Raw genomic sequence first — 18197 nt, 5'->3', positions numbered from 1 at the left:
TGAAAGTGCATCATATGGGCAGGCCTAGACCGAGGCGAATCGCTGCCTGACACGCCCGGCCGCAACACCGCCCCCCTACCCACCCCACACACCTACCCCACAGAGCGGCGATGGCAGCAGTCACCCAGCTGGCTTCCGGCTTCTCCCAGAAGTCTCACGAGACACAAGACTTCTGGGAGAGGCGGGGAAGCCAGCGAGCATCAGCTGCCTACTCTTCTGACTCCCATTGCTTCCTGAGCCAGAACAGGAGGCAGCAGGATAGAACAGGAGGCAGCCGCCATTTGATGGCTTCCCCAAGAGGCAGGGAAGCCAGCGAGCCACCAGCTGCCTCCTGTTCCGACTCCCATTACCTCCTTTTAGGCAAGCGGCCTGAACAGGAGGCAGCAGGATGGAGGTAAGTGCACCGCCAGCTGCCCAGGTGGGCAGTCTGGGTGAGCGGCAGGTGTGTAGGTGGGCACTCACTCGGGCGCCTCCCACCCACCCGGATTGATTGTCTGGGCAGGTGTCAGTCTGCGCCCATTGCCCCTTGGTCCTGCCGGCCACATGCACGTGGCTGGCAGGACCAAGGGCCAGTAGGTGCAGCCTGCCGGTTTCCTAAACAAGCAGTCTGGGTGGGTGGCAGCCGCCTGGAAGGTCTGCAGGAGCAGCCACTTCTTGGTCCCACTGGCTTGGTCCTGCCTGACCTCCAAAGGCAGGGAGTTCCATAGGAAGGGGGTGTCCACACTGAAGGTTCTTGATCTTTTAGGGGCAGTGCCATGAAACAAGTTGAGCCCTGTCATCTCCTTCCAGAACAGACTGAACACCACTCATCTGAATAGACAAACCACCCACTAACTATACCTCCATCATATCTGTGCTGTTTCAGTTTATTGGCACTCATCCAGTCTATCACCATGGCCAGGCATTGATTAAGCACTTTAACTGCCTCACCTGAATCTCATGAAAAAGGGAGCTAGAACTGTGTCTTCAAATGACATCTCACCCAGTGATTTCATGTAGATGTTAAATAATATGGGGGACAAGGTGGAAACTTATGGGACCCCAGAACAGAAATGCCATGGGGTCAAACAGAAATCCTCCAACACCTCCATCTGGAAATGACCATACAAATATCAGCAAAAACAATGCAAAGCTGTACTGCTCACAGCCAAATCAGACAACACCCAGAAAGATATCCTGGTTGATGGTATTGAAAGCCACAGATAACTCCAAGAGAATCAATAGGGTCATGCTCCCCTCATTTCTCACCTGGCAAAGGTCATCCCACAGGGTGACCAATGCAGTTTCAGTGCCTAAAGCCCAACTGAAATGGATCCAGATAATATAGTTAATCCAAGAGTATCTGGATCGGATTGGCCACCATCCATTCAAGCACATTTCCCAGGAGTGGGATTTTAGCCACTGGCCTATAATTATTCATATCTTCTGGGTCCAACATTTCCCCCCCCCCCCAGAAGTGGTCTCACTACTACCTCCTTTAAGGAGACTGGGGGCACTCTCTCTCGTGAGGAATTTATAATCTCCCAGATACAGTGGATCATTCACTTCCTACTAAATGCAATAAACTACGAGAGGCAAGGGGCAAGCATACCACATAGCTGCATACATTACAAGGGAGGTTTTCCTTTAGATATAAACCTTGCATATACTTTTGTTCCAAAGCCCCAATTGTCTGCACATTAGGATCACTGCAGAACCCCTGGCTTTTCCCTCTGAAAACAAAAATTCAGAAAAATTTAGGTCCTTGCCAAAGATACGTGCATAACCCTAAGTGACCAAGAATCAGTCAGCAACTGACCAAGAGCCCTGTGATACCTTGCATAGTAATGTTTATCATGATTTGAGTTCTCTTGGGCAAGAGGATATGCTACCAAATGCATGGACTCTTGAGATTTCTTACTGTTTCACTTCAAGATTGCTGGCCAGTTCATTTATCCCAGGGGAAAAGGGGTGATCTTACACTGGCATTGAGACCCTATTGCGGAAGGAATAATCACATCACATTTCAGTTTAATAAACAATTCCTTTTGTGAAAAGGTTCTCCAGATGCAGTCAAAAGGATTATCTATTGACTTCGGAACTTTTGGAATTTGCTAACCACCAGAAAGGTGGATTACTAGATTCCCACTGAGTTAACAGTGGATGATTTATTGCCCGAGGCATGCACCTGTTTCCCCTCCACATCTAAAAAATAAAAATCTGAATATACAGTGCCAACTCCCAACCTAAATATTCACAAATATTCTGTTTAAAAGGAATGCGAGCAAAAGACTTACAATGACACTGTTCACACAAACAGAAAAAACAAGACACCCGCTTCTGATTCCCCAAGGAGAAACAGAGGGCTACTGGTTTGGTTTTGAATAATAGACTCAACATTTGGGGGCAGAAAAAAAATGGTGAAAATCCATACATCAAAAATTAATAGAGCTTAAAGTCAAGGATACAGAATTAAATAACTTACAATAACTGGAGCTGCATGCGGGTAAAGGAGGGAGCAGGGGAACCAGGGAAGCGTGAGCTTGCTAAGGTTCTCCAAATTCTACGTTGAAGTTAGGTTCAAATCACTTCAGTTTTCATTTGTGACCTGTTTTTCTTTTCATTCAAACAGTAAAAGTGTACATTTCAAATGGGAAAAGTGTGCAGGTCTATGCACATTTTTCAAAAGTGTACACCCGTCCCCTTGGCTAAAGCATGAAAATGCTTATTTATTTATTTGCAAAATGTGCATTTAAAGTGCACATTTAAAAATGTAAATTTTCCAAACTGCAGGTTTGGGATGTGCAAGCTTTCACCCCACAAAACGTACTCATATTCAGGGTTTTGAACAAGGCAAATTCTAATTATTTGTGAACTGAAACAAAATTCCCTTACATCCCTAAGCTAAAGCCCAGATAGGAGGGTATCCAGCATTCTCTGTGATCAAACAAAAAACATGGCCAGAACAGAATCAATTCAAAAAGGTCAGAAGACGTGAAGCACCGTATTAAAAAATGGACTAAAATCTAGATAAGGCAAAAAACAAATCACAGTGAGCTGTCACATTGGAGCTATTGAGGCTGAATTGTTTCATAGGCAAGAAATGGAAGAACAGTAATGAGAATGGAACAATTACATACAGTGTTAAAAACAAACTGAGTTCAAAGCAGGTCATCACCCTCAGAGCAAAGTCAAGAGCAGGCATTTACACAGTTTCTAACTCACAGAATCACTATCGTTGTTTCGGCACATTTAAGATTTGATGGGCAGAAATCTGGAAACCCAAGGTCAATGCTAGCAACTATCTGCAGACGTACACGTAGCTATCTTGGTAAATGTATAAAAGGGTGGGGGAGGAATATCACTCTTTCTAAACGAGCCCCCAAACTTCGCAAGGCACAGAACTTCATGCACTTCTATGGAGGGTCTAAGTCAGAACATGCGAGGCGTAAGAGCCCAAGGCTTGTTTTGCATGCATCCCTTTGAGGTTAAGGTAGAACTCTGCACTCCCTCCAATAATGTATCCAAGGGAGGGGAAAGGTAGTTTGATTAACCGTGGGGAGGTTTAAAAGAAAACCCTGACCATTTACTTTCAGAACTGATAGCACAGCAAACAAATGGGAAAGTTCAATGAAAGGGCAGTGCCAAAAGGATGGAGGCAGACATAAAAATACTGTCAAGCGTCAGTCAATTCACCATTCAGCACATGGCAGGAAAGAGCTGAGCTGTTCTGCTTTGCATCAACCACATATGAGAAGGATTAAAGGTCATAAGTGGTTAATACAAGACTGCAGATGAATGAGCAAGAGGTTCTATAAACCCCAATTGTCGTTCTCACTTCCAAGGTGATGAACGTTGAATCACAGGGTTGAACAAATTCTGCTGATGAGGCAGCCTAACTATTTATTTATTTATTTATTTATTTATTTATTTATTTATTTTACAAGGGAAATTGCAAAACGGCAGAGAATTCAGCTTTGACTGGCCTGATTTCTTGTCACCCCAGTGAGATTCACAACACAAAGCACCTATAGAAGGAGGCAAATGTTTTATCAGTTCAATAATTAATTGGCACAAAGGGGAAATGAACATGAATTATTTCTCCAGTAACTAGAGTTCTTCTTGCACAAAAGAATTAACAAATCAAACAGCTTAAGTCCCACATTGTTTTTTCCCTGCTTAAGCAAGCCACCGCCTTTCCCAAGTCTTAAGAGCCTCTCCCTGAATCAAGAGAAGATTATAGCCTTTTGGTTTCATACATATAGTTGCAAATAAACTCTGGCAATCTAGCAAAGCCCTCCCCCACCTTCATGCTACATGATAGGTGTGCATTTGTAACATATCTTTTGTGAGAGAAGAGTTCCAGAGGTAAAGCTACTATCACAATCCGCCATGTGTCTTATGTGCAATGGAAGCAGCTGCCCTGCCTTTTGCTGGCAGAACTGTGAGGGAAGCTGGCAGGGGGTGGGGGAGAGGATTAGACCCCAGTACCTCTTACCTCCCTGCCACCCTTCACAAAATGCTAGTCCTGTGCATGCTGATTACCATCACTGCTGCAGTGGCAGCAGTACAGCAGCAGCCTCTTCGAGTGGCTCTTCCTCTGATTGCTGGCCTTGTAGAAACCCACACCAGGTCAGTCAATGGTGTGAACTAGCAGGGACAACTATGGGAAGACACATTCTACAAGTCTGGACTGTGGGGACTGAAAGCATCAGGCAAAATCCATCAGGATGGTTATGCCCCCACCGATTCTCTTATGCCCCACCAACTCTGTTGCACAATGGTGATTCAGCGTTTCCAGGGCAATCCAAAATGAGCAGAAACGTTCATTTCCAGAAGGAGTCAGGTCAGCAGAACTTACATAAGTGAGCTCTGCTGAACTGCCCCCTCCCAGAAACAAGTGTTTCCACTTGTTTTGGGACTTCCTTTGGGAAGCGCTATGTTCCTTGTGTAAGTGGTGGGTCCTGCTTGCGCAACAGAATTGGAGAGACACACCACTCGCGGAAAGGAATTGGCAGGGCAGAAAAGAATCGGTGGAAGCATAAGCACCCCCATTAGATTCTGCCTGGTGCTTTCAGTCCCCACAGTCCAGACTTTTAGAATGTGTCCTCCCTTGGTTGTCCCTACTATTTCACACCATTGACTGACCTGGTGTGGCTTCGTTCTGAAATTAGATAGCCTTTACCAAACAAAAAGTTGCTCTTCTAGATCACACCATTTTGGCCAGAACTCCATCTCCAACAGAGACCAGCCAGATTGTCCCTGAGATGTTCATAAATCCCTGGACACAAAGACTCCCATTTAGCCATTATGGATAATGGCCACCATGGCTAATACAGAAAGTGGACTGACAGCCATTGGGACCCATCTTCATTGATTACAATTGGGCAACCATGTTCTAAATGCCTTTGTTATTTTCCTCACTCTAAAATTCTGGAAAGGTGAAATCACTGGATGGAAGCATTGCAAATTATTTGCATTAGTTTAAATGCATAAATCATAGGCCATAATAATACACAAAAAGTCAATTTTAGGTAGGAAGCATATAAAAAAATCCAAGAGACAATATGGCTCCTCAACACCGCAATCCATAATTTCAGAGGATGAGTATTAAAACATAAATATCATAATGAAACCTGTGAAATTACCCATCTATATCTCCACTAATCAACTTAGGATCTTCTCATTGTTCTTATTTTGGCAGCTGCTATTGCAAAAGCTGACATGCCTTATCTCTGGGTCCTTGTCTCCTAGAAGATAGGCTTATAAAGAATAAGTTAAAAAAAAGTGGGTTTGAATGCAATAAACTAGCTAGCTTTTACATCTGAGGTAAAGAGAAGAAAACAGCAAAGTAGTGTGGAAGATCTTCTACAATGCCTCACAGCATAAATTTGGAACATACAATGCAAAGTTACACGCATAACTAATTTCCCAATCTATCCCCTTCTAGAAGCCTAGGTGGTATCACTTAAAATGCTAGGGTTGTCAAGATCATTCTTCAGCTTGTGGTCTTCTTCAAGTACTTTATACCAAGGTTAAATTGTGGTGAACTGAACTAGGAGCAGATCTTGTGATAGAAGTATCAAAAATTTGTTCTGCCAGTTAGTCCAGAATTATTTACGGAAAATATAAGAGAGGTTGCATATTTCAACAGTGCTTTGGTTTGACCTAATTATCCCCTTGTTGAATTATGAAAAATATTCATAATATTACACAGTGAAGATGTCACTGCCCTCTGAAAGAAATTATGTTAGGCCAACATATAGCATGTTTGAAAATCTCACAGTTGGAACAGCTGGCCAATAACTACAAAATGCCTGCCCAGCATTGCTTGAGGAATGGTTTTACCCTGCAGGCATTTTACTGAGGGTCCTCAAGATCAACACAGTTCACAAGGACTATCCTCCAGCTTCTGCTTATATGTGCTGTTATCAGGCGTAGTTTCACCCCATGAAAGCCATATTTTTGACTCAGAAATTGATACAATAGCATCCTTTGGATTATAATAACATTTTTGTAATTATGAGAAAGAAGTTCCAACATGGTTCAAGGTGGATGACTGGGAATCCCTAAATAAACAACAACAACTCACTTCATTATAGCACAGAACTCCACTCACCTTTTCTCCCAGAATTACCCTGTCCTAATGGCCTGTCAGTTACTGAACCTTAAAGAGAAGGGAACAAACAGATGTGTTACTTAAGAGACTGCAGGAGCAAAGCATTCACAGGTATCATCTCAAAGTTAGCCCATTCTAAAAGCAAGTTGCATACACTATGCCCTAAAATAGCACCCAGACAACTGCTCCCGCACAGTTGCCTGGCCCCCAAACCTATTGCTGATTCACCTTGCCTATTCTATACTGGGCCAGTTATTTTGCTGGATCCAAGTTGAGGTGTATGAGCTTACTAATAGTAAAGATAAGCCAGAGAGAAAGGGGGTTTCTAGAAGGCTACAAGTGTGACCTTGATGGTGTTACAAACTGAATGGACAGATGGAATGTGGGACGGGCATAGATGTGAGGCAGAAGCACAGACTGGAGGCAGGGGAGGTGGAGCTGATAGCTGACTTCTGTCCAGGTTGCCCAACACCCCCCCCCGCCCCCATGGAATCCTATAGCACTAAAGAGTTAGGGCAGATAGAATAATGCAGGGGGTGGAGGAAAGATCCCTGTTCAGCTTGTGCCAGAGGGAAAAAATAATATACTGCAAGTGGTTTCCAAAGTCTGGGATAACCGAAGCCCATTTATGTTATCCCTAAACATTTCTGTTGAACATCAAAAAGCAATATCCTAACCGACTCTTGACAAGCACCCAGTAAAATGTATTTTATTTTTCATGGTATTTTAAATTGTTTAAAAAGAAGAAAAAAGGAGTATTTGGGTAGAATCAAAAGGCTATTTTGATATTAAAATATGTATTCAGTTTGACAGTCAAAAAGATATTGAGCTGTGTGTCATTGAATGGCAAGTCACAGCACCTGTTAACATAACTATAATTCTAGTTAACACATGCTAGAAACACCAAGACCGATGAATGTAACCCATAACCCACATCCCAAATGTTGGTCCTGACCAAAAGTGGAGCAAATTCAAACCATGTTACTATCTTCTGTAGGTTCAATGTGATGGTCAGATCCAACTGCAGCACATAATGAAACCCAGCAGCCACCAAATGTAGGGCAGCTCCCAAACAGCAATGAAAACTGATCTGGCCACAAGATGGAGCAGTCATGGCCAGCTGTTAGCTCACTTCAAAATCTCCAAGCACAGGACAAACTCTGAGTTGTATGAATGGGTCCCTAGGCTTTCTAATGATCAAATCAAAGGTCTGGTTCCCACTCAGGTCAGCATGAAAACCACCAAATATTTATTTTTCAGCCCTCAGTACCTGAACATACAGGAGTTTTGTTCTGTACGGAAGAACCACTGATAGGTTTGCCATCCGGAGTGACACACCAGCAATATCCAGTATAGGTATGGCACTGCACCTATTTGGGGGAAAGAGGTAGTTTACTATACAGTTCATACAGTTAAAGGAATAAATATTTTCAGGGGACACAATATATATATATACTTCATGCATTTTAATGTAATGGTTTATTATGTCCCCCAGTCTATCCAATATTTAAAATCAGAGTTGAGGTTAAATACTGAATATTCTTTCAAGAAAAGGGCACTTGAGTGATATTAACTCTAGTCGAAGCAATAGTTTATGCTTTTTCATACCACCACTTTACTCACCACCTCCTATTTATATAAGCAAATCATAGAGTTGTTAGGGGCCATTTAGGCCCTGATCAGTGCAGGAATCTAGTTTAAAGCATGCCTGACAGATGGTTGTCCAGTCTCTGCTTAAGTACTTCCAGCGATGGAGAGCTCACCACCTCCCTAGACAGTTGATCCCATTCTCTGCTGCTCTAACTAATAGAAAGTTTTTCCTGATATTCAAATACAATCTGACTTCCTGTAACTTAACTCGCTTCCCAGTCTCACTAACTCATCTCTGTAGGCTTTTAAAAAGTTATCAAAAAAGCTAGGCATGTTTATGGAGGTTCTACTAAGAACATTTCATAATACTCCACTGACTCCTTGTAGACCCAAGGAGATCAAGGTGGTGTGTGTGAAGGCAACATCATACTTATTAGATCAGAGGCCAGATTGCAAATGTTTATGGTAATAGTGAAAAATTCAAAATGTTTGCTTTCTCTCTGCAAAGAATTATTCAAGCAACATAGTACCAGCAATAGATACTCAAACACATGACAATTTTAAAGTATTGCTTCTGTATCATTTCTGTATCATTTCAATGGCTTTAAATACAATACACAAATACAACAATGTCATAAACAACTAGCTTATTTTACAATGCAGTGCTTATGAAGCAATAAATAAAGGGTATTGTTAGTTACCCAATAGTTTAAACATGGGGAAAACTTCTTAGACTTTGTTGTATTGTATGCAGAATAATAACAACCCAATCTTGGCTTTTCTTCCAACTTTTTTTAAATGGTAAAGGGTTTTTGGTTTTTTTTGGTGGACAATGGACTAACACAGTTGGTTTTGGAGGTGTGTCAACCGGTTTTGGATGGGGTTACACTCCCCCTGAAATACTGTGTTCGCAGCTTGGGGGTGCTTCTGGATCCGTCGCTCCAAATGACAGCCCAGGTAGATGCAACGGTCAGGAGTGCCTACTATCAGCTTCAGCTGATACGCCAGCTGTGCCCCTTCCTAGAGTTGGAAGACCTAAAGACGGTAGTGCACGCGTTGGTAACTTTGAGGCTTGACTTCTGCAATGCGCTTTCTGCAATGCCTAGTCCAGAAACTTCAATTAGTCCAAAATATGGCAGCCAGGCTGGTCACTGGTACACCTAGTGGTGACCACATTAAAATCTCTTCGCTTAGTTTCCAGGAGAAGAACAAAGTGTTGGTTATTACCTTTAAAGCCCTACATGGTTTGGGTCCAGGCTACCTGCGGGATTGCCTTCCCCCGTACAATCCGCCCCGCACACTCAGGTCCTCTGGGAAGAATCTACTTCAGTCAACCAAAACTAGATTAACAACTGTTACCTAGAGGACCTTTTCTTCCGCTGCTCCCAGACTGTGGAATGGCCTGCCGGAGGAGATTCAGCAACTTGACAGTCTTTTAGAATTTAAAAAAGCAATAAAGACTGATCTATTCCAGCAGGCCTACCCAGTGAAATTTTAGGATGTTTTTAGAATGTTTTTAAGATGTTTTAATTATGTATGCTATGTTTTTAATCAGTTTTTAATGTGTTTTATATTCATTGTTGTTCCTCGCCTTGATCCAAGTAGAGAGGCGGGTAAGATACATACATACATACATACATACATACATATATATATTATTATACAGTCAACACCTCACTTCTGAAAAAATATTTCTGTAAGCCACTTCACAGTTAATCGAACTTACTTCCAAGTAAGTGTGAGTAAAATAATATATTAACTGTGCTCATCACCAAAGAAAGATAATGGTAGCCCGTACTGGCTCAGACAAAAAAGAAAGAAAGAAAGAATGCAAATGGAAAGGAAAAAAGAAGAGTGATGATGCTCCCCAGCCTGCCTCATTGGTGGGAGGGAAGGAGGGACTGCTTCTTGCAGACAGTTGAGGTGCTGCATCACCCTCCAGCTGCACTTCCCAATGCAGTGGGACTACCAATTAGAGTCAGTTGCAGCATAAATAGGTCACAACTGATAGAGCAGTGTCCAATGGAATGCAAGGAATGGTAGGAATGGTAGAGAACACAATGACAAGCACCCAGAAGCATTAGAGTGGTGAAAGATGGTTTGCCCAAGCCAACCTCTCATAGCTGACTAGCTCAAGTGGAGCTGGAACAGAGAGCCACCTTTGGACACCAATGGCATTGCTGACCGCAGCAGTTACTTGCTCGGGGCTGATGATGCTGAAAGAGCCTCTTTGACACACAATTAGACAAGTGAGGATGGCAGTGAAAGATCAGTTGCATTACTGAGCTGATACTTGGCTCCATGTTAAGATTTGGGAAATACAGTTTCCTAGTTCTTTCCTAGGTAGCAAACATGTATGGGGGTGGAGAGTACCCATTTCAGAGGTCTTAGGGAAATTCACTTGCTTTGTCATGTTCTGCCCATAGCCAGAACTGGATGAGATCTCCTTGTTGGATCCTGGAATGGATCCTGGTTATGTTTTCCATTGATTTGTTAATTGCTGAGGATCTGGAGGAACAGAAGACTCAGCAGAAACTTAAAGGTCAACTCTACACCTGGACATTGAGTGTCATAATTGAATAATTGTCTAACTGATTGTCTTCAATTAAGGGTTGCAAGGAGTTGCATCATTGTACAGGTTGTCTATAAAAGTAAATGTATTTTCCTGTATAACTTCCATGTCCCTCATGTGAGCTGTATTGACTGACCGTTTGTAAGTATTTGTATCTGTACTGCCATAACTAAATTATATATTTATTTGCCAGTAAAAAGGTTTGTTTTAACCTACATAAATCTCTGTCTTAATTCACGTCTTTGCTGACTTGGCTGAGAACCGCTGTAATCTCTGCTAGTCTCTGTAGGGCCCAGACAGAGACTTAACACAAAAGGTTATGTGCCAGAAACCCAGTCTGTGCAATAACTAAACAGCTTCTAAAGCCATAACTCAACACTCCTCAGCAAATGACCACCTCCACATGCCCAGCATGTTCAGGGGCCAAGGGAAGCCAGCAGATCCCAATAAACAACCTGGGAGGTTCCCCACAGAGTCAGCTCCAGGCCCTACAGGACTTCTGGAGCAGAGAGGTGATAAGTACTAGTGAACTAAGGGGCTGTGCACATCTGGCAGCATGAGACCATACACCTGAGCCCTACTCAGGAAGAGGGATCAAGAAGAGGACCCTGCAGATGCTCCAGAAGGAAGTGGCCCAGCAGGGGCAGCTATAAACTGAGCAGTTGCTGCGTGGCAGTTACTGCTACAATACTTCATTACGCTAAGGTCTGCTTGACCCCTTGGCTGGACAGCTCCCCTGCTGCATGCATCAAGTACCTTGCCCCAGGCCTGCTGGGTAGCTCCCCAACCTTGCCAGTAAGACAAGCTACACAGCTGGACTAGCAGGATCAGAGCACCCTCTCCAAGGAGGAAGTAGTTGCGCGATTTCTACAGTAATGTAAAAACAAGACCAGATACAATAGAGATGGGCAATATACAACCCTCCAGATGTTGTTAGACTACAACTCCCATCAGCTCCAGGCAGCATAACTAACGGTGAGGAATGATGGAAGTTGCAGTTCAACAACATCAGGAGACCCACATGTTCCCCATCCCTGAGATGCAAGACAAATTAATAGCATATTGTCAAATCTCAGATTATCAGAATTAAATAATTAAGATAAACAGAACATGGATTATTATAGTCAAAGTAGTCCAAGCAATGAAAAAGCTACAGTAACAAAGCTCCTGAACGTGATGGATGTATTTCAGGCTATTATAAGAGGTTTGTCGAGGTTTTTGCAAACACTTTCATTGAAGCAGTTAATGAAATCCATACAAAAGTGATATTGCCAAAGTCACTGATAGATCTGTAGTCATATTTTATCTGTATGCCACCCTGAGATCCCAGTGATAATAGGGCGGGATACAAATGTTTTAATAAATAAATATGAAACTGCTTTCTGTTGAGTCGGATCATAGGTCCATGCAGTCAGGTACTGTCCACATTGGGAGCAGCTTGCCAGTGTCTCAGCCATAACTTATTTTGCATCATCTGTTACCTAAGCCTTTTAACATGATATGCTGGTGATTGAACCAGCAACCTTCCTTATACCTTATTTTTTAAATATAACAGGAAATAGAGTCCCCTAAAACTGGGGCATAGTAGATTGTTACAGAAGACTTGGTTAATACAATTTTAGAGAAAAACACACACAAAATAATAAGTGCCTGTATAATTTTCATTTAGTTGTTATAATGCCCAGATGCTCAAAGCAGAACAGTCATGTATACTGTAAATCCAGTTGTGATGTATATTGAATAAATCTCCACCATATGACATAGAATGCTAATAGTTCTGTACTTTCCTTGAGTCAAAAGCAAATCATGCGGGGTTTTTTTTTCCTGATATTGCCACAGACCATATATTCTGATATCATACAGATAAGTCCAAATTATACAGCTTTTTTTCACTGCTGTGTGATTGTATCTTCTTGTTCACCCCAGAGTGCAGGACAAGAAATAATGGGCTCAAGTTACAGGAAGCCAGATTCTGGCTGGACATCAGGAAAAACTTCCTGACTGTTAAAGCAGTACAACAATGGAACCAGTTACCTAGGGAGGTTGTGGGCTCTCCCACCCTAGAGGCCTTCAAGAGGCAGCTGGACAGCCATCTGTCAGGTATGCTTTAAGGTGGAGTCCTGCATTGAGCAGGGGGTTGGACTCAATGGCCTTATAAGCCCCTTCCAACTCTACTATTCTATGATTTTATGATTCTATTTATGGTGAGCAGGAATTAACAAAAATGATAGCAAATCCTTACATTTAAAAATTTCATTAGATCCTTTGAATAATAATAATAATCATCATCATCATCATCATCATCATCAGCAGCAGCAGCAGCAGCAGGAGGAGCAGCTAGTGCTGCTGCTCTGGTTCATATACAATCATTTCTCTAGCAATAATCATTATTTCTCTATGTACTCAATATCCAAAATTCCTGTATAAGTGGACACATTCACCAGAAATGAAAATATATGCCTCTTACCCTGCAGCTCTCCCCCCCTGCCCTCAACAAAGGGAGCTACAAATTGAGATGATGTGTGCATGAATCGGCATGCGATACCATGCCTTCAGTATGCAAAACAAGTTCTACTACTGAGGTATGGTGCCTCCCAAACCATAGCCCAGAGGCGCACAATTGTTTTGGTTCTGTGGTGATGGTAGCTCAGGAGGTGGAAACCACATGAGCTCACACATACATACACACACACACACACACACACACACACACTTCAATGCCTTTCGAACCACAACCAAATAATCACTCTATTAGAGGTGGGAGAATTCTGAGTGGACACTGGAAGACTGCAGTTCAGAGCTCCTGTCTTAACCGTTATGGTACACAAGCTTCCTAGCAGCTACCAAGGGCTTTGTACATGTTTTCATGCAGCAAGCCCATTCCAACTTCTCCATCCCATGGGAAGATTTGTTACTTTGACTTTTTATCATATTTGGATAGAAACACAACGTCAAAGCTTCCCGCTCAGACTGACAAAATAGCAGGAACGCTTTGCACAACAGAACTGCTCTGTCACCATTTCCCAAATTAATTAAGATTGCTATTACATCCCTTCTTTCTCTCCGCCCCTCCATGTCAGACACATCAATTACAGTGTGTGAAATAGAACAAAAGCCAACACTTCAGACACTGAGCCCTTAAATAAATTCCTGCACCCATAAAAATCATTAGAATATGAAAACATTAAAACTGTAGCCACTGGCATGCTCCTCTGGGAGAATGGAGCCTTTGTTGGGGTCTGTTCAATTCCTCACTGAAGATGCCAGAAAGAGGTTTCAAAGGACTACACAAACATTTTAACAAGCTGGCTGGACCATCCGTTATAAGTTGACAGAGGCAAATCAAGGAGCGATTTGTTTCCACTCCATCTTCTAGAGAAGTTAAAGCACAGAATTGCGTTATGTATGGAAAATACTAGAACTAAATCATTTGGCTCAGCATGCCACTGACATGAGCCCATGGTGTTAAGAACGTCTGTCCCTACCCTTCCTCCCTTGCACTGGAAAATTTCCCCGGCACTGGACAGAGCTCACAATATAGTAGCTGTTGTCTATAACAAGGCAGATAACACAATTCTGTTTTATCCCTTCTCTGGGAGATGGAACACATTGTATGTGGGGCTAGCTTTGAAGACAGCTTGGAAACTTCAGTTAGTTCAAGACAGAGCTGCCTTGCTAGGCTGCTAACTGGGACTGGTCAATGTGATTATGTGACACCCACCAGGAAAACATCTGGTGGGTGTCATCAAGACTCTTGGCAGTGTTACTGTCCCTGGGGGTGCCGCATTGCTAACCCCTGCTTTACTCACTGGCTTGCCATTAAGATCAGTAAGGATGATGGACAGTAGAGAGAGGGCCTTCTCTGTAGAGACACTCTGGAGTACACTCTGTAATGTATCCTATGAAATTCCCTCCAAAGAATTATATGGCGGGCTCCCCCTATGGCTGCTTTTAAGAGGTCTTTAAAACACCCCTGATTCCTCTAGCTTTTAACTGATGAGGTATTATTGCATTTGGTGGTGGTGCTACATATTTGAACTGCATTGTACTTTGTTGCATTTTAGCTGGCTTATTTTAAAATTGTTTAAATTTAATGTGGCTTTATAATTTGTTGCTATTGAATTTAACTGTTTTATCTACTACTCCCTTGGTAAGACTGCAGTCTTGAAAGACTGCTAAGAAATATATTTATTATTAATAAACAACAACAACAACAACAACAACAGCAACAGGAGAGCACCAAACCTGAACATGTTGGTACGTACCTAAGGCCTACATCAAAATTAAGGTGAAGGCATGGAGGTTGAGAACAGAAGCAACAGATGCAATCCCACACCTCACTCCTCCACCCCCTAAATTTGAATGTAAAACCTGTTTAGGTTTTCTATATGAAAAAAGCAAATGTGAAATGTAGGACACAAAAGTATGAAGAACATAACTCATCATTCTTTAAGAGAAGACAGGGCTCTATTTTTTGCACACAAAGTTTTCACCATCCAAAAGACTCATACTGAATAATACGAAGTACCAAAATAAAACTCCATCAAGATGGCTAAAAATCCAGCCCTCGACTATCCTATATGTAGTTTGGTTTACTAAGACTTTGTGAGGGTGAGCCCCAAAGGGAAAGAGCAGCCAAAGAGAACTTTTCACTGTGTGTGCTAGTTGTCCTGGTTAGTGAAGTCTTTGATCGGGTCCTCTCAGTTGCCTAAGGAAGGAGGCATTGCCAGACTCTTATACATGTTGGCATTATGGTTAGCTAGTTTGGCTGTGGTCAACAGGATTACTCCCATAGAAGGACTCTAGTATGTAGAGCAGTCATTTTCATTTTAGGGAAGTGGTAAAAAATATGCTTGATACTGAGCTAGCAGCTGTTCTTCTGCAAGCAAAAATGTATGGTTGTTGTTGTTTTTTAAAAAAAGCATCGATGTTACAAAGGCACAGTGACCCCCATTCATGTAGGGTTTCTGATAAGGAATCGAATCCAATGGCAGATAAGAAATGAAAGACAAACATCTCTCCTGGCTCTTTCAATAACAAGAGAGTAGGGGAGGATGGAAAGAAAAACATTGATTTTGCATTCAGGAAAACATTTTCCACCAGAAGAAAAAACATTTTCAGTCTTGGGGGACACTGTGGTTATAGAATTCTCAGCAGGGCTACTGCATGGGATAGCAAGAGAGTCACATGGGCACATGCATGTCAACACACTGATACACATCCTACTTTAAAAATAGGTGATTGTGCATAAGTTGTGTCTAAAATAGAATTTGTAGTACTGGGTCTTCTCTGCTTAAAAGCACAACTACTTGAAAAATAAATTATTTTAGAATATTTAATATAGATTTTAAGTCAGAATCACATCCTTATGCATAATAAATGCTGCTACTTCGGTTTAATTTGCCTTTCTACAAAACTGAATAGGTTCCAACATTTACAATTTATCTTTGAAAAAAATAAAAGTGTAACTAAGAAATGAGCATGGCAATGTCAGAGTTTATAAACCCATCAGGCTCTAAATCAAAGTTATTGGCTTTTCAGTGTGTGTTAAATCTAATTTATTACAGTAATTTTTATTCTGTTATTTCTAACTGCATTCTGCAGCAGATATTCACACATTTGCTCACGGGAAGGTTTCTTATATGACCTTGTATGGAAAAAAAGGGAGCATCCTCAATTCAACCAAAAACACAGTTCTCAAAACTTACTGCATATCTCAAGAATGGCCATACCAATACACTAAATAGTGGTGGAGGTACAAGAGATTATCTGATATTAATTTACATTTCCAGATCAGAAGATCTGCAATCTAGTTTATGTTGGTTCTTCTTGGAATAGGTAAAAATGTGTTATTTAACAAATGCTTAAGTCAGAAATTCAAGAACATCCTGGCAGTCCAGTGTTTTCAGTCCAGTGTTTGTTAAATAAAATTCAGGTCTGAAAGAAAAACTGACATGATCCAGAGAAGGCAAAAATTTAAATGCTACTGATTTCAATGGGATGAATAAAATGCTAGATGGATAAAAAAAAAAAGTGCCAGATGGATAAAATTGCCCAGCATAGCTCAGTTCTGTCAGTTTCAGTAAAACAGAAAAATTCTCAATCTCCTTACACATCTTCCACACTTCAATAGGTGCAGACCAACAGATGTTGCAAAATATATGTGGAAAATGCAGCTCTAAAAGAAAAAGACTTCAGTCTAATTGTCCCACAGATTTGGTACAAAACGTTTTATAAATATTCCATGTCCAATTGTAATTATTAGCGTTATTTGTAGAGAGGATGGAAGATTCTGTTTAATGTTTTCTGTATTACCTATTATGAATACCCAGCAAGTTATAAAGGTATTCCATGTCTATATAATCCACATTCCTCTAAAAAAGACAAAAATTAAAAAAAAATAGCCAGATGGCATACTTTCCTTGACTTCTCAAACATAAGGGGCATAATTATGCAACAAATATTCTATTCTAAGACCTACTTTCAAAATAACTCCAGAGGGTAGGACTTGAACCAATGGGTTTAAATTACAAAGAAAGGGATTTAGATGAAACATTAGGAAGAACTTCCTGATGCTACAGGCTGTTCGACAATGGAACAGGCTGCCTTGGAAGGTGGTAGACTTTCTTTCATGAGAGGTATTTAAGCAGAGGCTGGACAGCCACTTACCACGGGTGCTGTAGTACTGGATTTCCTGCATTCGCAGGGGGTTGGACTAAATACCCTTTGAGACTCCCTCTAACTCTATAATTGTATATGAGAAAAAAGAGGTGTTCCAAATGATCTATGGAGGAATAAGGTAATGGGACAAGTTTTAGAAAACTGATTTTGAGAGCAATCCTATATTCTCTGGGAGAGTGTCTCAATTGCTGGAAATGCAACCTCAGAGGAAGAGGAAAGAGCGCCTTCCAATGGGTAGGGAGGGTGGAGACCAGAGAGTCCAGGACACGAGAAATATGAGTGTCCTCTAGCCTCCATCCTTCAAAGCATAAACTTCAGCCTGTCTAGCAAAAATTGTCAAAGATTGCCTTCACCACTCTTCCCGTTCTGCCGCCTTCAGCCCAACAGGGCAGAGGAATATCAGAAGCCTCCAAGTTTGGAGACTTCTGATTAGTGAGGGCACAATTATGGAATTCACTACCACAAGATGTAGTAATGGCCACCAATTTGGATGGCTTTAAAAGGGGGCTGGATAAATTCCTGGAGGAGAAGGCTATCGATGGCTACTAGCCTTGATGGTTGTGTGCTACCTCCAGCATCCGAGGCAGTAAGCCTGTGTACGGGGAACATGGTGGGAGAGTGCTGTTGCACCATGTCCTGCTTTGTTGGTCTCTGGGTGACAGCTGGTTGGCCACTATGTGAACAGAGTGCTGGACTAGATGTACCCTCAGTCTGATCCAGGATCAGGGCACTTCTTAGGTTCTTATGTAATCAATA

General features: G+C 41.9%; 1 protein-coding gene across 1 annotated transcript in view; it reads right to left on the bottom strand.

Moving 5' to 3' along the window:
- SMOC1 (SPARC related modular calcium binding 1) overlaps window positions 1-18197 on the bottom strand; it is a 124327-nt gene that overhangs the window by 47418 nt on the left and 58712 nt on the right. The window contains exons 4-5 of the mRNA XM_063118436.1: window positions 7869-7968; window positions 6599-6646 (exon numbers count right to left, since the gene is read on the bottom strand). Coding sequence (XP_062974506.1) covers window positions 6599-6646; window positions 7869-7968 — 148 coding nt within the window. The remainder of the gene's footprint in view (window positions 1-6598; window positions 6647-7868; window positions 7969-18197) is intronic.

Source organism: Elgaria multicarinata, chromosome 2 (genome assembly GCF_023053635.1).
Source record: "Elgaria multicarinata webbii isolate HBS135686 ecotype San Diego chromosome 2, rElgMul1.1.pri, whole genome shotgun sequence".
Lineage (NCBI taxonomy): Eukaryota > Metazoa > Chordata > Lepidosauria > Squamata > Anguidae > Elgaria > Elgaria multicarinata.
The sequence above is the reverse complement of the archived record's forward strand: the minus strand, read 5'-3'. Positions and strand labels throughout refer to the sequence as shown.